The sequence below is a fragment of the Cotesia typhae genome, unplaced genomic scaffold (assembly GCF_013202065.1).
Source record: "Cotesia typhae breed Kobodo isofemale line unplaced genomic scaffold, CoteBio_Ctyphae contig_48, whole genome shotgun sequence".
Classification (NCBI taxonomy): Eukaryota; Metazoa; Arthropoda; class Insecta; order Hymenoptera; family Braconidae; genus Cotesia; species Cotesia typhae.
In genome coordinates this window covers 11346746-11367319 of record NW_027423756.1, presented here as the reverse complement: position 1 = coordinate 11367319, position 20574 = coordinate 11346746, and the positions used below count along the sequence as shown (strand labels likewise).

Sequence of the window (20574 nt, the reverse complement as noted above, 5' to 3'; positions counted from 1 at the left end):
GTCGTTATCCGGCTCTCACTACAACTGCATAGCATCACTTGCATACAGTTGAATCTCTTTGTCACTGTACTGGTTACGGCGAGGATATTACACCATTTTCACGTTTCACATTTCCTTTTTCAGTCACTCTCGTATCATTCGGATCGGCATTACCCTACAGTAGTCATCCTTTATTCATTCTCTTCTACTCATTCGCCCTTTTCCATAGCAGCACCACCAGCACTCAACTCTATCTCTATTTGCTTGTATATCCATCCAAGCCACCCCACCCACCTCCCCAGCACTCGCACCACCATCACCATCACATCACTGGTCAATCCATGTGTTTTACGCCCTCTCTCTCATTCTCATTCTCATTCTCACTCTCCCTCACCCACCCGGCAACGATGGTCTGTACGCGCCACGTCTGTGTCTGTCTCTCTGGTCGCCTATTGATTACGAGGCGCACTTGCCAATTTACCGGCTACACAAAACATCGCGATACAGAGTGAGAAAGCGAGAGCAACAGAGAAAGATGGATAGAATTTACAGAACAGCAGTACAGAGGCAGCAGCCACGACAATGGGGAGGAGAGCAGGAAACCTCGATTTCGCGCAATCAATGAACGCTTCGAGTCGACGCTTTACTTCCAACTATCTATACTATATCGAACAATATTCTATACATCTTCTTCTTCTTCTTCTTCTTCTTTTTCTTTTTCTTTTTCTTCCCTTTCTGTATAATATCCCTTAACTGAACCACGAGCTTTCTCTCTTTTATAAATGCATTAATTAAACCGGCTTTTCAATATCTTTGTCTATTAACCTCGGGATAATATTATCAATGATTGGGTGTACGAGGCCACAGCCACGTCATCGCTCGATTAATTAGCAATACCCGCGGGTGTTGGTAATTGTGGATAATCACCATCTACTGATCATCGAGGTTTTTTTTTCTTCTTCTTTGTCTTTTCCTCATTTTACTTAATTTACTTTTTATTTTTAATTTTTTTTTCAACAGAATTCAGCAGCATAAAAATCAATCGTTTAAATCTTGAGGTAAATAATTGGAGCATGAGCTTGTTATTGAGGTTGCTATTATTATTGGTATCATTATAAATGGCAGAGAGCAAACTTTTCGATTAGAATCTGTTGTTGTGTGACCCTGACAGGGAGTAACGGGTGGACGTAATTACGATGTAATTACCAATCGATCAACAGCGCAAATACGAACAGCCGAAGAGGAGAGTATATAAGAGAGAAAGATAGAGAGGAAGAGGCAAAAGGCGAAGAAGGGAGAGAGGAAAAAAAGTGAGATGAGTAAAGCGAGGATTTTAATTGGATACGGACAGTTTCGACGGCAGACTGACGTGTCTCCTGGTATATACACTGATGATGGCGATGCACCAGCAGCCGAAGCGGCGGTGGAGGACTGGTTTGCGATAATAACAGTCTGGCATGGTGTGAGTCCCTATATAGAGTACTCGTATATCTATACCGAGTCCAGAGTGAACAGCGAGAGACAGAGAAAGTCCGCATCAGAGAGATTAAATGCGTCTCTCGTGTCAGTTGGACTGTACACGCAGCGTAATTACAATTAATTGCACCAACTCGTTAAATACACATTTGTATTCGAGAAATTGACGTTCACTTCGATATCTAGACATTTTAAAAATAATTTTATAAAAAAACTTTAATTACACCCATAAAAACTATTTTTTACACCTTTCTTTTTTTTTTCTCTTTTCTTTTTTTTTAATTAAGACAATTTTTTCGGCATGAAATTAAAACATTTATTTTTCTGTACTTCGATCTAATAATTAACAGAACTTAATTGATTTATTTATTTGCTTTGAAGCATGTTTAAATTTATAATTGGAGTGAAAATAAATAAAAACAAATGATAAAAAAAAAATTTAATTGAGAAAAAGATCGTGAATATTTATGTGTGTATGCAAATATTGAAGTGATGCTGAGAATAAGCTTGTAAAGCTAGTTGACGAAAGTGGTTCGTGTTCAACGAGTCAACCTTAAGTATTTTAAAAGATCACAAGAGATGTTAATATATATACGTATATGCCAGACCAGAAGATGCTTTGGGAACTTGGATCAATCCTCTATATCTACTCGTGGCAGCGACGCCTTGATGTAGGGAACTATGACGACAACCGCGACGCAGTGGATGTCAAGAGACTTAAAGGACTTTCTAGGGCACCACGTGGACCCAGCCAGGAACAAGAGGTGCTGAACAACTCCCTGGATGTTTTTTTTTTTTTTTTTTTTTTTTTTTTCCCAGTAACGATGACGACAGCTGAGCAATCGAGAGTTAAAGAGTGAAAGTCATGTCGCGGCGTAGTTTTAAAATGAAAATAAAAATAAATAAAAGAGGATCTGACGAGCTAGAAATGAAAAATAAGTGTAAAAGAGCAGAGAGCAAAATTCAGGGATCCAGAGAGCAATGTATGTTATGTGTTATGTGTAGAGTCGAGGAGTTGAAACTCTTACGAGTGGCTGATGCTCTAGATGGGCTCTCTCTGCCCTTACGAGACGGAAAAAGTGCCGACCCGAGTGGAGTCTCCCGTTTTATCTATATCTAGCGAGTACAACAGCCAAGACTCATCTGATAGGGTCATCCCCTTTTTTATATTACACTGTCCCTTTTACTTTAACTTACACGTACGTACTAGGTTTACTGTACTCTGCACGTGGTATTACACCGTTTCGGTATTTGTATTTGTAATACAGACGTAGATATGAATGTGGATGATAAAAAGAGACTTGGAACCCTTGGCCTTTTTCCAGCCTCTGCAAAGTTTGAATTCAGTCGCGAACACAGGAGGCGATGCTGCCTGCGTGTTATAATAAGTCGTCGTACAATTTTAAAACGAATACTACTACTACTACTACTATCTGGGTATTGTACGGGTAAGGTAGTAGCCGTCTATACGTATGTATAATATGAGCTTACAACGACGACAACCACGAGAATAGAATGAGAACGAGGAAAAGGAAGAAGAGAATATCAATGGAATCTACTGTCCAGGCTCTCGAGGAATTTCGTTTCAATCCCACTGGAATTTGTCATTGATTTTACGTGCGATTTAATTGCGAAACCGTATAGAAATTGATTTCTCGACGATGAAGAATATTTTACAAGTCAAATTACTTGGGTTTTAGTTGTTTTTTTTTTATTTAAATACTTCTCTAGTCCAATAATAAATTATAATATTTAGAGACGGTGATAATTGAGCGTATAAATAGTTTAAGAGGAATTTTAAACTGACAAATAAAAAACATACTGATTACGATAGAAAATTAGTCATTCGATGACTGGAAAATCAACTTTCAAGCTGAGTCAACACGTTATTATTATTTTAGATAAATAAAGCCTGGTTTTTAGTTTATTGTTATTATTATTATTTTAGCTCAACGTTGCTAATGAGTAATCTTAAATAATTAAACATTTTATGAATGTAAATAAGTTGAAAAATAATAACATATAAATAATTAATGATATTGATTTAATGTATTAATATTTAATTGAAGAATTTAAAGATTTATCGATTGATTTAATTACAGTCCAGAGCAATTGATTAACTGACAATAAGGAATAATTTATAAAGTCAAATGATAGTTGATTATATATTTTTTTAATCCTATCATAAATTATAATCACTCATCATAATTATAATAAACGCGGTAGGAATGTGATAATTATAATAAACAGAAAATGAGTAAAGAGAAATTAAAAATCAAACACAGGATAAAGATAAAAATGTAAAAAAAAAAAAAAACTATTATGTTAAATTGAATAGCAATTGAGGTTGTGAAATAATTATTGGATGGGTTAACCACATAAATTATACACACGCAGAGAGACACCGATAAAAGAGTAATACATCATTTACATCAGTCCTATATATACGTATATTATCTCGTACATGTATGTATATATTATAGAGATATTAACCAAAGAATATTTACAGCGTAGCGAACGTTTATTGAGTTTACTCGGTGTATAATGAAAAATAATGTTTGCCACTACACCGCTCGCGGCTAATTTGACTATATAAATACCAACGAAATCTCATATTTTCATCACGCTATAAGTATTAACGTCTATTTAAATTTAATATCAACTATAAATGTTACCGATAATCACACATACACATCAAATATTACGCATATTAAATAAAATAAATGGTTGGATGGTTGCTAGTTGCTAGTTACCAGGAAAGAGAGAAAGAGAGACTAAATATATATTTGCCTGGATGTTTTGCACACGTGGGGTCATAATTTGAATTTGAATAAACACATACTATCAATTTGTGTCCGGATATATCAGCATTTCATTAAAATTAATAGCCTCTATTGGAGAAATTAATCAAGGCCAAGCTATTAAATTTAACCAGTTTAGATTTCACATGATTAGTTAGAATACTACTACTTGTTCTGCTGGTGCTATGTATTGTTATTATTATCATAGTTATAATTTTAGCTATATTAAATCGTTTGTTCCGATTATTTAAACACTGATATATACCTATTTGCTTTCACCAAAGCAAATTTCACAAACGTTTGATCTGCTACCGCAAGAACTTTCACTTATCATATACTTTCCATCGTCTGTCTCAAACATTAGGTCTTTTTTTTCTGCTCGAGTACAGAGGTATAAAGTAATAAAATAATAAATGAGTCTTATTTATTTAATATATACAGAAATAAACTTGCAATGTGTATTATACTATACGGTACATATGTTGTATTATAAGTTGACTTATTACTCGATGAAAAACTCACGTGAAAGTTGATCGATTTAAAGAATAGCGAGTGTATACTATACTAGCTGATATTTTATTTTAAAATATTTATTTATGTCAACTGTGGTACACTTATTCTCATTACTTTTTCCACTTCAATAGATATAACTGACACTCGGGGTAATTATATTAAGTGACAGTAATTGTGTTCTTTGACAATTCAATGATTATATGACTGAGTAGAGCATTAGAAGCTAAAGAATTTCTTGGCATAAATTAATTTGACGGCTCATTAATTTTGAATTTTAAGAAAAAAAGAAAGAAATGAGGTGAATGTATTTTAAAGTGACAGTGTCGGAAAAAGTTGTCAGGCTACGAATAAAAACCAAAAAAAAACGGGAGAAGAAATAAAATAATAATGAAATAAAAAAGGAGGAGCTGGATATAAAGAGAAAAAGTGAGAAAGTTACAAAAAAATTTGAAAAAGTCAAGAGGGTGCGAAGGAAAGTTTGCATCGTTATTTCAGGTTATTAAATAACGTGACCTAAAGCTGATTCCCTTGAGCGCGAGTGAGCCTCGATAAAGGAAACAAGAGAGCAACTTTTCTGGCGGGGTAGCCGCAAGAAGTGAACGCCGACGAGCCGCAAAATTGCTGTCCCCGCGGGGGTCATACGTGTCTCCAAACCGGAACAAAATCCCACCCTCACTGCTAAATATATGTATATATAAATATACGTCTTTTGTTATCATTATTATAATATATTTCATGTTTTGTTTTATTTTCAACAACGACCATAATATTTGTTATTTTCCCTTGTTTTTTTTTTTTTATTTTTATTTATTTAATCCTCCTCTCTTCTCGTTACTTTAAATATATTTTATGTTTTGCTCTTTATTTATTTTATCCCGGACAGTATTCAACCCCCACAATCCGATACAATCAACAACGCAGAGAGAAATAAAACTCGCGCTCTACTCTGGCAACGCGTGCACCGTGTGATTAATCGCTTCATCTAAATCATTTTCATTCCCGAGACTTTTGATTGATGTGAATGCGACGAGATAACAAAATAAACAACAACAATAACAACAAGATCTAAAAGAACAATAATAAACGCCATATGAATTATATACTTATTTAAAATCCCATTAATTAATGTCTTTATGTATTTATTTATAAATATATAAATAAAATATAAATGTATATGGAGGTATCTCGAAAGACTCTGAAAGACTCCGAGGATTGAAAAAGAAAAGATTATAGAGCCCGAGTGTGGTTGAAGGTGAAACTGTCGTTAAATCGGAACAGGTTTGTATCGTTCAAGGTTTTCATCGACGTCCTTCAGTCGTGCCTGAGTTCTCTGTCCAAGGTTTTATAACCGTGGTGGGTACTTGGTTATCTCGACACCTCGAGGCGAGAAACCCAGCATGTACATCTCGTCGTACACCGAGAGTTACCAACTATAAGTACCCATATAATCCTCCGGAGCAAGTAATTTACTCAGCTCGGAGTCAAATCAACCAGAAAGGATAAACAAAAAACCATTAATAAATAAAATATCCAACAGATAAAAATAACAAAAAGTTAAATTGATCAATTTAGTATAACTTGTGTATCTCAGCTCTGGCCTTTTATATAAAATTAGCACAAAAGTATGTCCCGGACAATTACGCGGTACTGATGTAAAAAGCTCACGATGACAAATATATGTCGGAGTATATTTTTTTTTCTTACTTTCAGAAATTTAATCGTAATTATATTAAAAATGTGGTTATCTTATGGCTTACGACAGTGGTTAAGATGAGTGGAGTACAAAGTAAGACTAAGGGTGACTCTGTATCATTAAATGTCTGGAGTAACCATGTATTAGTAATAATATAATGTAACGTAATAGAAGGGTAACGATGTGAAATGACAGCCGTTAAAATGGCCATTTAAAAATTCACAAGAGATCATTAAAGAAATTAAAGAACCTCTTACACATCTTGACTGTATAGTTCAAAACCCTCTTTTGTAATCATTTCTTTGATCGCCCGCAATAATTTTAAATATAAATATAAATATATATAAACCTAATAGTATCCTATACAAATGTTTTGAGTAAATTGTCCGAAACCTAATCCCATCGTTTGGCAAACAACCTCGAGTATGTTTACTAACTTTACTCCGTCAACAACCGGCTACTATATCTACTAACATATATAAATATATACATATGTATAAACACACACTAAAGTGAACCGTAAAAATAATAAATGCCTTTCTTCAGTGAATTACCTCTATACTGATAAAACAGGCGGGCTGCTTTTTTTTTTTTTTTTTTTTTTTTTATTAGTCACGCTTGCTGCTCACACTCATAATTTATAATGTAAAAAAAAATAATAACAATGATAAACAAGTAATTAATTAAATAATGATAATGGTAGTAGCTGTACATAATCAGCAGGTCATATATTATTAACAGACTTGACTACTCGGCAAAGAGGAAATCTTGGCATGGTGAGTCAGTCGATAAATCCGTTTATAACCACTCGAGTAGTAGTTTATAAGTATAAATAATAATTAATCGTCATACTGCCGTAATATCATTTAAATGGATATGAATATTTATATTACTGTTAATATATAATACTAATAAAAATTAGTGGATTATTGATTACCTTTTTAAGGATAACGATATGATAAATGAAACAAGCCTGCATATCTATTGAAAATTAACCATTAATAGTTAATTAGTAGTTAGTGGGTAGTAGGAAGATAAATAAGTGGGTAATTGTTTTTGCGGTCGATTTAATAATGATTAAAACAAGGCTTAGGGTAATGTGAATCGCGTAATGTAAATTGATGATGGGATTTAAAGATCCCGGGTTTTAGTAGTGTATATAAGGGTAGAATAGACAGTAAAAGGCATCACCGGTAATTGCCAATCATTATTTTTGTCGTCTAATAAGTTCTTGTTATTATTGTCATTGTTGATCTTCTTTTTGATATTATGTGTCGTGTCTAAAGTCTGAATGCAAAAGAGAGTCTCAAAACAACTAAACCGAGAATGCCGTATCGTAGTATAGAGACAATCCATCCACTGGTTCGTTTAATCCACGGAGGACTGTATTTACGTGGGTAGCTCGTTATCAGCGCAAATTACCTTTTGCTCCTACGCGTTTAATTTAGTTTCACCGCTGACTGTGCAATAATAACGTATTCGTTGGTGTGTATGTGTTCAGTATATACTAGTCGTGTGTATAACCTAGATGGAGATGGAAGTAGAGTATAGTGGTTTATACAACTAAACTGTGTATATCTATGTATTTGGTCGTGTGCGCGATCGATTGCTCAGTTACTTCTCTCGTCTCTTCTATTCTCTTCTCTTCTTTCCTCTTTCCTCTCTGCTACATATACACATATATTTACACATACTACTCGGCAATTTTGTATTTTTCCACTTAACCTCCATTTATTCACCAACCACAATAAAATTATCACAATACCAATACAGGGTTTTTTAATTTTTTTTTTAGGCTCTGCTTTTTTCGTTTTTTATTTTTATCATGTAATTTTTTTTCGTCTTCTGTAACCAACCTAATAAAATTTGCGGGCGATGATGTAGAAAGGCGATATTGTAATGAGTAAATTGATCAGATTTAAAAGCAATTACATTTAGGCACGTAATACCCGACTGGGATCATACGTGTATATAAATTGTACGGGTACGCTGATAGTGTTGCATGGATAACGCGGTGCCAGTAGAGTAAGTGTTATAGTGTCGGTGGTATATACACACGAGGAGTCGAGGATCATTTAACTATCTAAAGCGACGACAATTGCTGGAAGCGTTGAGTTTACAATGATTATTAGTACGGGTGTTGCTTCCAGTGTATAAACCACCGACAATGAATAATTAGCATTTTGATAAACACTATATGCTTGTAATAGTTTGTGTGGATACAAATGATGATGGTTTGTAGGCATGTATTAAACTAGTTCGTGCTGTATTAAAATAACTATTAAACCACGTATGCCTCGTTTGTTTATCTCTATTGTTTATCTTGGATTATTATTTAATTAAATCAACGACACACGCACATTAGCATCAACATTAACACTAAAATCCCGCATAATATAAATATTAGTCTGATAATTATCTCTATTAATATGGTACACATGTATACCTTTTTTTTTATTAGCTGTGGATAAATTTGAAGGATAGATAAAGTAATGTCATTTATGTATTATAATTGACAGTATTAAATTATAGAGACAAACAGCTATTATAATTGTGTATTTAGTAGTCGGTTAATTTATTATCGCGATATAAAATTAAGAAATAAAAAAGAGTATTAATTTGTCGAGTGAATAAAATTTCTACTGATAAAATATAAACGTTTTAATAGTTTTTAATAAAATAGAATAAAATAATGAATTAGAGTTAATTTATTGATGCGCTTTTAGAGAAATTTTTTTATTTACATTAACGCGGATATTTATATAGACATAAGAAGATATTAATGCAAATATAGATATAAATGTATAGATATAATATATGTAGATGTAAATGTACACGGATGAATACAAGAACTGTAAAATTAGCTCATTACTCAATAGGGAATGCTGAGAAAGTGACTCAAGGACGTACCGAAAATATATCGTGCGGGCGTCCGTTCGTAAGTTAAATCTTACATTACACTATTATATATGTGTTGTGTCTTGGATGTACATTGTAGATTACATATATGTATAAATAATATGACCGTATGGATGTAGATGATGTCGATGTGGTGTAGTGTGGGTATTAAATCGAGAACGCGACGTCGAAGAGAAGCATGCACGCAAGCAAGCTTGAAAAACATTTCTGATTCGACGGTAATTGAAACGTAACGACCGGATGCCAACAGATACAACGATAAAACTCTGCCACGTTTTCTATTCGAAGGTTTCAGTCAATTACTCGACGAACAATGCCAGTATATATAGACAGATATATGTATAAGTGTGTTTGTGTCTGTGGCGGTCGAGTGTTTATACTACTGGGGTAAGATCATAATCTAGGCAAATTTGAATTGTTAAATAATGACTAATGACAATTTTTGTATGCTACTAATATGTATAAAGAAAGAAACAGACTGGCTATCGTCCCTCGATCACAGTTACGTGCGTATAAAGCCGTATCAACTCAACCAAACAAATTTATTTTTACTGGCTCTAATTGAAATATAAATAATATTACGCTTGAGATAACGAAAAAAAAAAAAAAAAAAGCATGATAATGGTAATGATAGTAATAATAAAATTTTATTTAATTAATTGATTTAAGAAATTGAAAAAAAATTGTTTGCCCTCAGTTATGTATCTCGAGGCATTGTCAGAGTCAGATTAGTCTGAATTGAGTTCCACTCTGAGCTGTAAAGCTCATCGTCGTGGCTCGCAGATTAAACTTCAGAGGCCAGTCTACGAAACATCTCATCGGAATAAGCGGCAACAACCTCAGCTGACGTAAGCCGTATATATTTGCTTACCAGAACCAGCTTCCTGGGCTATTGTGTCCGCAAATCCCGCTATTTCTGGTATTCCGCAGTCCAGTTATGAACTCGTCCGTCTAGAACGTCTAGTGACTTTATCTCAGACCTTCCCGAGGCTCTTTGGGTAACACACAGACGTGTACCCGTAGGTATGCCTCTTGCTGCGAGATTGACTCTGACGTAGCTTCGAGATCTTCATCATTGGGCCAACCACTACCGGAAGAATTAAATTTTAATAAGGACAAAGTTGAGAAAACAAAATTGTTTCAGGTGAACAGAGGAATAGATGGCAGAGAATAAGAAAAGCTTGGGAAGAAAATTAGAAAAAGTATTGGACCGTAGATCAACTGTGACCGAGATTCGAACCCGGTTCGTTGGCGTGCCACGCCAACGACTGCCTGTAGCCCCAGACACAGACGACTCAATTTTGAGATGTTACTAAAGAATATAATGCAATCACTCACAATGTGAAATAACTAAAGCTTTAACCTACACAGTTGTAAATTATACACAGACATAGACATTAATAGTACCACTACTTCTGCTGCTGTTGCTCTATATAGTCAACTAGTCGCTATTATTTACTCATGAATACATCAAGTACCTACTCCTCTTTATCCACAGCTCGATGAATAAATTTGCATGATAAATATATATTTTTAACTCAATAATAATATTAATATTGTTAAAGATTTTTCGTAGCACGTAAACGATGTGATCTTGGTCAAGGACGTTAGTTTATGAGTTTACCGAGTAATAAATAAACATAAAAGATATTAACTTTAAAAAAATATATCTATAAAGCGAATTTTTATGACTTAACTTGCGATAACTACTATACATGATGGTTGTCTTCGTCATTCTGTCAATCGTGTCAATGCGCAATAATATAACTGAACGGTTGCTCGCGCATCTGGGACACAATGGAAAAATAATTCTAAGAAAGTTGTGTGTTTGACGGCGAATATAGTAGAAGAGACAAGGCTGTTAAGAGATGAGCATGTCAGTAAGTAAATAAGTATAAGTACATAAGTTAATGTCGTTGTCTTTATTATTTATTATTATTGTTATTGTTATTGTTATTACTAGCATGTCAGTATGTATGCATATATTATTTATTTATAATGTTTATATATAAGTGCGCGGGCGGAGGAATCGACAGTAGTTGCGCAACTGCGGAAAATTAACAGCTTAGTCACGCAACGATGCACCTGTAGCGATTTTCGTGACGTCCCGGCGATTTGGCGTGTTTAGCAAACGACCCGACGAGTCATTAAACAGAGAACACAAGCAATTAATTATCGCGTTTACGTAATCGCCACTACTCTCTGGTCTGCCGGCAGCAGCACCAGTACTACTGTATCAACGGAGCTAAATGTTGCCGTTGTTGTTGATATTATTATTATTTTTATTATTATTGGCCGTAGTAATAGTTGCGTCATAATATTCACTTGGGTTTTCCCCTTGAATGAGTTACATGTAGACCCTCATGGAAGAAGCTAGAGCTCCATTAATATAACACATTCTAATAGTGTTTTTCTTTCAATAATTTATTCATTATTATTATCATCTTTTATTAATCTGTATTTTACACAATTAAATTTGGTTATGGAAATGTGTATGTTACAATAAAAAAAAAAAAAAAAAAAAAAACTAATAATAATAATATCACGAATAAATAATCAAATAGAATTATTAATCGTTAAAACCTTTTTTCTACACGCTTATCTAATAAATTCCTTTTATCTTTTTAATGAGACAATTAAATGTAAAAAAATTCTAAAAATAATAAATAACATTTTTAATATCAAGCATTAATTATTTTTTATACTTTCAAATTTATGAATTATTAAAAAAATAAATAATATTGATTTACGATTAATTGATTACTCAGACAATTAGTAGGACAAGCTCGTTTGAATATTTATTAGACATTAACGATTTTCTAGCGAACCGTAGGCAAAAGAATAAAAATATTTATATTAAAGAGTATCTAAATTTGGATTTGTGAATGAAAGAAAAAAATCTCTGGTTGATCGATATATTTAGGACTAGCGGAGGCAAATCTTGGAGCACCTTTTTGCCAAATAAAAATAATACGACCCGGTGTCAATGGTTTACAGAGAATCTAACACAGCGACAAAACAAAAAATAATAACAATAAGTATGTCTATAAACAACAGCGCCTTGGAAATAATAATAAAAACGAAGCAGGAAAGAAGACAAAAAGATGTAAAAAAAAATAAGTCTCATCCATTCCATTCTGTATGGTTTTACTACTGTATTACGGCACCGTACACACAATGTATACGCGAAATTGTGACGCAAGAGAGAAAATATAAGGGAGCGAAGATACCCAGAGAAATAAAAGGGAGCAGAGACACAAGGGATATCGTATACGGCTATTATAAATCAAGAAACAACTCTTGAGGAAGAAAAGGAACCAAATGAGTCGTAGTCGTAGTGTAAGTATTATATATACACATAGCAGATAGTTTTTAGTGTAAGTTGTTGCTGTTGCTGTTGTTGTCGTTGTCATTGGTGGCCTTTATCTCGGAGCTGCTGCTTCATCTGCGGCTGTATATGTATACATATATACAAAATAGACGAGTATAAGTATGAATATGTGTACCAGAGAATGTACAGAAGATGCAGCGACTGTATGAGTGATCCTGAAGCTGTATAGTAGTTAAGTGTAGGAAATACTGGCGCTGCGGTCATGGTCGTACATCACCAGCTGGTATTTATAACGGCTATAATACACACACCATAATAAATCAATGATCAACGAAGAGTCTAGATGAAGTTTAACTAAATTCCTCCCGAATTGTCTCCTTAAACTCACGCCATCCGTGTTTCCTACTTCCACGAACAGAATCATTCGCATCTAATTTATCCGGTCTGTTCACTGAAAATAATAACTTAACCTCACCTTGCCTAATACAATTTTACTTTGATGGTTACTCGTAAAAAGAACCTTTGCTTGTTAAAAGTAAAATTTAAAAGAAAGATAAAGAATAGAAAATAAAAGTTAATAAGTGTTGAAAGATTTAGTGTACATAAGTTGACGAAGTAAACACCTCGACTCATTCTTCTTTTCTTTATATTACTTTTAAATCTCAGTATTGTTTGGCTATACAGCCCTTTAAATGCCCATTTAAACCATGACTTCGGCCACCCGCCGCTCATACTGTTCAAGCGGAAAGGATCGTTTTAACGAGGAGGCTTAGGTAGGTACTCTGTGCTAGACCAGGTCAATACACACACACACACACACACACACACACACACACACACACACACACACACACACACACACACACACACACACACACACACACACACACACACACACACACACACACACACACAAATACAAATACCCAGAACATCCTATTTCATATCCTGGCCAGATCTATAGACAGTCCAGACTACCGATGAGACAGTCTTGGTCAGACAGAGCAAGAATTTTCATGTAATACGAACACTTTTGTACATTTAGTGCAGAGTACAGCTTTTATATATTTTTATTATTATTGTTATATTTCTACTCTACATGCCGACGGTTATTTATATATCTATATGGAAAAAAAAAAAAAAAAAAAAAAAAACTCATATGGAACACAATGTGCCGTTGCCCTTTACGCTATATTAGGGGACTCGAGATGTGTACCTCCCGTCGTTTTACGCACAAAGGGAACTATCTCTCGCCGCACTCGGTTAATTCAGCATCATCCGTCTGTCCGTATTGAATTACGTGAAACTCGGAATAAATTAATTTCCAAGTAAAAAAAAAAATTTATTTATTAAATACCGATTTAAAAAAAAAAAAAAAATATCGATTGATTAATCACACAATATACCGACAGCTTATGAAATATTTTGGAGCTGGTTTTTTGGAGGAATGAAAAAAATTGCCGGAGCAATTTGTAATAGGCTGGAATGATATTTTGATGAAGTATATTCCGGTAAATTGTTAACAAAGAACGAGGTTGTGAGGTCACACGTGTAACATTTTGAATTATTCTGAAGGCTCATACAACACTTCTGTAGAATAGGGGGAGAAAGGTATTCCCTTTTCACGTTATGGGTAGATATATAGTGGCGTCGAATACCAGGGATCACTTGTGTTGTAAACTTGTAACGTCTGCCTGCGGGTGCTCTTGTGTTGCTACTTATGCTTGCTTCTGCCTAATACCAAAACGGTTTATCCGCTTTGAATGATGCTCAGCTAGTACAGTAGCAGATACACAATATATATCTCTATACATATACAAACAAGGACAAAGATGGGGCTGTTGTGTCTGCACTGAAACTGGTATGATATAGTATACAGTGTGAGTTAAGTATGCAAATGCTAGACTTACACTGTTGTGTGTTATGTGTAGCATGATACACAAAAGCCCTTTAGTGATTGTATTGAAATAACTTAATATATTATCTTTTTTGGGATTTTAAAGTAAACCTCAAAAGCATTCAATCTTTTTAGATTTTTAAACTCCGTATTTTTGCTCTGGGTTGTTTACATCATATGACGTCCTCCAAGATTCTCTAATTACGTCATCGCGTGTTATATATAAATATATATTTATACATTTATACGATAACAATTAGTATAAAATTTTTTGTTTTTATTAAATTAACACAAAGTGCCGAGTTATTGTTCTAAGGAAATACAAAAAAAAGGCATTATATATAAAACGCGTGTGATAGTTGGGAACAGACTCATGACCTGAAAAATTCCTGAGTAACAAAGCATACAGACAAGAGACCAGAGGAGAGGAGTTTGGTAGTCGAAAACAACAATGTCGTAAGGGACATGTTATTCCTTTCTCATGGGAATTACCATTGTCTCTTGAAGCTGTCAGAGAGAAGTTCCGGTCGACACGACACGACGTACAGCAGCGACGATAATACCATGTACACATACCTATACCTATACTTAAACTCATACCAGCTTGCTTGATGCTTACTGCTTACTGGTTAGGTGGTATGATAGTACTTGTGTACAATAGTCTACACTGTATGCTGTATGAGAGTACACAGTAAGTAAGGAGTAGCAGTAGTCGAGCGTAAACCCTAGCAAGAGGGGAAAGAAACACGAAACCTTTTAGTTACGAATTTTGGCATGACCCGAAACGCTCATCGCAACCGAACCGTGCCGGTGTAACACACCCTTGAACTTTTAGGTAGACTTATATCCTACCGTGCGGTAAACTTGGCTCTTTTCAATTCCCAGTGGATAGAGCAGCAGCACATCACACCAGCTTTGTGTGAGTGAATCGAGAACTGAGTGATGAACAGAGAAGAATGATCGAAAAATCAAGAATTAAGTACCACGACGAGAGATGAATTCATTTATAATGTTGAACAAGTTTTGCAAGATTGATCACTTTTCTTTCAGCTTATAATAATTGTGTAATAATGAACATAATACAACAACCCCCCGGAATTATTTCAAGAGCTATTTTTAGGGCAGACGAGTGATCTAAAATATTGTATTGAAACATGACAATGATAATAATTAAAAAAAAAACTCACCTGATATAAATGATGACTCCGTTGGTGCATATTCTCTTCCATCCACGAGGTACTGCGATGGACGCCTGTTGCTGTTGTTGTTGTTGTTGTTGTTGTTGTTGTTGTTGTTGCTGCTGCTGCTGTTGTTTTTGTTGATCCTGAACCACGACACTACAGTTCATAGTCAGCGCAACATTGCTGCTGTGTTGCGCATTATTATTATTACTAATAACAACTTGATTAGACACAAATTGTGCAGCCTGCTGCACACACACGACACTACTACTACTATTACTATTACTATTACTACTACTATTACTATTATTACTATTATTGTTAACCGAATCGTTGGATTGCAAACTCTGGCAGTCAGGACTGCTCAGGCTACTACTGTAAACGGATTCCGCGGTATCTGAGCGCACTGATTCACAACCAGTGTCCGGCGAAACTACAATAACACCACCACCACCACCAGCACTACCGGCACCGACACTATTACCACTTATACAGGTTCGATTAACGTCCAACAAGTCTTGATTGACGCGAGCAGACTTAGACAAATCCCGTTGTTGCTGCTGAGAGTCAATCCCACTGATAAATATGTTAGACACAGGACCGCCACCGACGTTGTTACTGGACCTAACGTAAGTTAACCGAGCACCGTCGTCCAGAGTGCCGGCGAGACCGGCCTCGCTACCGGCGTTGCTCGATTGATAATTTTCCGTCGCCGTTAAACGAGCCACTCCCGAAGACGAGTAACCGCCGGTGGTATTGCACGTAACCTCGTACTGCTGGCCCGTCAGAAATGTCTTGGTTTGCTCGTGATCGCCACTGAGAGCTGCGCTACTGCTCGGCAACGCAGATCTGGTAGCCGCTATCGCTGTTGCAACAACACCCGAGTCGCTGGTACCGCTCAAACTGTCGGCATCGCTCTGACCTGGGCTTATCGCGCTGCCGAGGCTACTCCCGGGGATGCTGTTTGTCAGGGCACCAAGATCTATTTTACCCACGTTATTGGGCGAGCCAGTCGCCCTACTGTTTGCTAAGCCCACCAGGGGATTCCGATAAATCGTTGTATTGTAATCCTCTTCGTTCTTAACTTGCTGCTGCTGTTGTTGCTGCTGCTGCTGTTGAAGCTGATCAGCAGCAACATTGCAGGCTACCAGCTCAATTGATTTCCCAAGACAACAGTCTGCGTTTTGGTCAATCTCGCTATCAACCAGCTCACTGTTTCCTATATTGTAATTTGTTTTGGCGGAAAATATTGCCTGTGTTGCCACCTGGGGCAAAACATTAGAGTACGGATTTTGCTGCTGCTGCTGCTGATGGCTATGATGATGCTGCTGTTGCTGTTGGGCTGTTTGATAGCCCGAAGAAGCGGCATTATGTCCTACAGCAGTAGCGTAGGCAAAGTTCTCGCCGGGGACATACACAAGGACACTATTCTGCTGTAGACCCTGTGTTTCGTGATGGTTGATGTGCTGTTGAATTGACTGGTGATTTCTGCGAGCTTGTTGATGTTGATGATGTTGCTGTTGTTGCTGTTGTTGTTGTTGTTGTTGTTGTTGTTGCTGCTGCTGCTGAAGATGGAGCGAATGATGCTGTTGATAATGCTGCTGATGAACGTGATTTTGGGGAGCAGGGTGAGAGATGGGCTGCTCAGGCTTGCCGGCCATGGTCCAGGTCCAGCAATGCTAAGTGCCGCGCCACCGACATCACTGGAACATACAGCGCACGCCTCCGATACTCCACTAGCCCGTGCGGCATCCTCTTAACACACAAATAAACAAACAGTCAATTATACATATTAAATTACATTAGACGCTACTCTATTATTACTAACTACACTATACACTAATAAACTGTCTTGGTTGCTTTGTTGTGTTTATTTCTCGGCCGTAAACATCATTGTAATTAATATCTGTAATTTAATCCTACATAAATATCACCTGATAACAATAAATAAAGTAATCCTATATATCCTAGATTTAAGATATACTATTTTATTGAGAACAAGGTCACGTTCGATCAGTTCACTTGCGCTTAATAAAAATATTTTTATTTTCATTGTTAGATTTTTTAAAAAAATATAATTGTCACGCGGGATATAAATATAGTTATTAATTTTATGATTGATAACCGATAAGACAAAAAAATAAAAATTCTCTTTTATCTCATACTGCTGACAATAATAATAAAAATAATTTTTATAAGTTATAACTATTATGTTGTTTTTATCGTGACAAAAATAAATATAAAAAAACAGAACAATATAATTACCTATGGCGTAACAGCTTGTACCGTGCATTGGATGCATATGTACGAACTGAGTCGTGTTCAGCGAATCCCGTTGACATCACACACGCGAGTGTTTCAATCCTTAAGTATGTTATTGCACTTATTTATTTATTATTACTGTACTTAACACCACACAGTACAAGTACTGTCACCTCGTCACTGTAGTAACTACTAATTACTCTTCTTTATTTTTATTTTAATTTAATAAAAACTTATTTATCCATTTATTTATTTATTGATAATATTTTTAATAAAAATCAAATAAATAATGGAATATTTTTTTTTTCTCTAAACAATTATTTTAGACACATTGTAATATAAAAAACACTCGTGTTGCACACGAGTTTTAATAAAACGGATCGATGCCTTCTCACTCAAGGACGTAGCAGCGACATACTAAACACCGGTGTCATTAACGAATCCGAGTAGCACATACGTTGCACACTCATCACACTCAGGTTTTATTGAATATTACTAATTTTTTTTTTTTCTTTTTTTTTATCCGTACTTTTTCATCTAAGACACACGCGACTGATCGAGATAAAGGTTTTGCTTTTAATAAATAAATTAATAATGGAGAAAAAAAATATATACTTTACAAAGCAAAAAATAGTCGTGGTGTTATTTTATATGACGTCTGTGTCATCGTCACGAAACTAGCTCTGGTCAGCAGTGTCACACAACTATCTCCTTCCGTTCAACTTTTCGACATCAACATCTACAATCTCCACTTAAATATATATATATATATATATATATATATATATATATATATATATATATATATATATATATATATATATATATATATATATATATATATATATATATATATATATATATATATATATATATATATATATATATGTATATATATATATATATATATATATATATATATATATATATATATATATATATATATATATATATATATATATATATATATATATATATATATTAGTAGCACACTATCGCGAATATTAACCCAATAACTAATGAGTTGTCGTCTTAGTAGTCTTAGTCCTGGTCTGGGTCGTCAGAGTCCTAGTCTTGGTCACTGTAATTTAAAACCAAACTATCAAATTTATTAACGTGCCTTAAAACCTCGGATTAATTATCATTAATTACGGGTTATTATTTTTTTATTTAAATCAAGTTTCAGAGTAACCCTCTCACCGAATAAAAACCAACACCTGCGCGGGCCAACAGCGCTACGACTTTTTTATTTTCTATCTTTTTTTCAATCAAAATTTTTTTTTAATTTAATATTGTGTTAAACTCAACACACTTCTTTTGATACTAAATATATATACATATATATATAGATATGAAGATACACACGGAGTAGATGAACTGAGATGTACAGACACATATGTGTATATATGTGTGTATAACTGGAGCTGAATCTGTTAGATTGAATAATATTCACAAACGAATTAAAGCACAGCACTTGAATCTATTGAGTTATTAATTATTACTTTATATTTGCGCGGATAATAATAGTGTTATTTATTATTAAATATACACGGGCACCTTTTTAATATTATTACTATCGCGTCAAGGCCACTACGGGCCTCGCTGCTGTTACACGCGTTCTACCGACAATCGCAGTGCCAAGAGCCGATAAAATATCCCATTCCCATCCCGCGAATGCTATACGTGCGCTCTTTTCGCGTAACTGATATTGGAAAAATATGGCTCCCTCTGTATACCCAGAGATCTTTGCGGCATCTTCTACACACTAGCGCACTCACACACACACAGACCGGTCTACTGCGGGTGTTGTTATTTCTGCTGGTGCTGCTGCCACTGCTACTTTATTCGACACTCACCACTATCAAGCTCATTATTATTTAATACTATAATCTATTGTAAAAACATTCGACTATTTTCACCTGTTTCGAACGCCATCTTGCGGACTTTTAAGCCGTTAATTTTAAATACTTGCGCGCGCAATGCGCACTGGACATGCGCAGTAAGACGCGCTAAATTAAAATTAAAATTAATCTAGTAGATGTTTATTAATTTTAAATAAAAATTAATTTAACCGACATTTAATAAATTTTAATTATTAATAAATTACTGCATAAAAAAATTGGATATTTAGAAATTTAGAAAAAATAATTTATCAATAATATAAATTATAAAAATTTTCGGATTAAAAATTTTTTTAACAAATAAATTATGACAAAAAAAAAAGGAAAAAAAATTTTTAATTTAGAAATCTTAAAAAATTGAAAATGCAATTTCTTTTAAATCATTTTTTGGAATAAATTTGATTGTTGAAAACATATTTAAAAATAATTAAGTGACTGCTAATGTCATCAAATTTTCTTAGTAGTTATTGTTTTTTAATTAATCACAAAGGAGATGGGAAATATTTTTAAATAAAATAATTATTGATTAATTTATTAAATAAGATTCTTCTTGTTTCATTGACCAGTTTTACTTGATATTTTTTCAAAATAATCACTAGCAATTGACTTAACAATAATAAA

At 34.5% G+C, this 20574-nt stretch overlaps 1 protein-coding gene and 1 long non-coding RNA gene across 2 annotated transcripts in view; one reads left to right on the top strand and one right to left on the bottom strand.

Annotated features, from left to right (window-relative positions):
• The window catches only part of LOC141529972 (uncharacterized), a 168805-nt gene extending 150002 nt beyond the window's left edge, over positions 1–18803 (bottom strand). Inside the window, exons 1-2 of the mRNA XM_074246783.1 lie at positions 18056–18803; positions 15797–17545 (exon numbers count right to left, since the gene is read on the bottom strand). Of these exons, the coding sequence (XP_074102884.1) occupies positions 15797–17451 (1655 nt within the window). The 5' untranslated portion in view covers positions 17452–17545; positions 18056–18803. The remainder of the gene's footprint in view (positions 1–15796; positions 17546–18055) is intronic.
• On the top strand, positions 9201–13638 carry LOC141529973 (uncharacterized). Its single transcript, XR_012479688.1, has 2 exons — positions 9201–11261; positions 11395–13638. It is a non-coding gene; the product is annotated as an uncharacterized LOC141529973 (long non-coding RNA).
• Positions 18804–20574: the final 1771 nt, after the last annotated feature.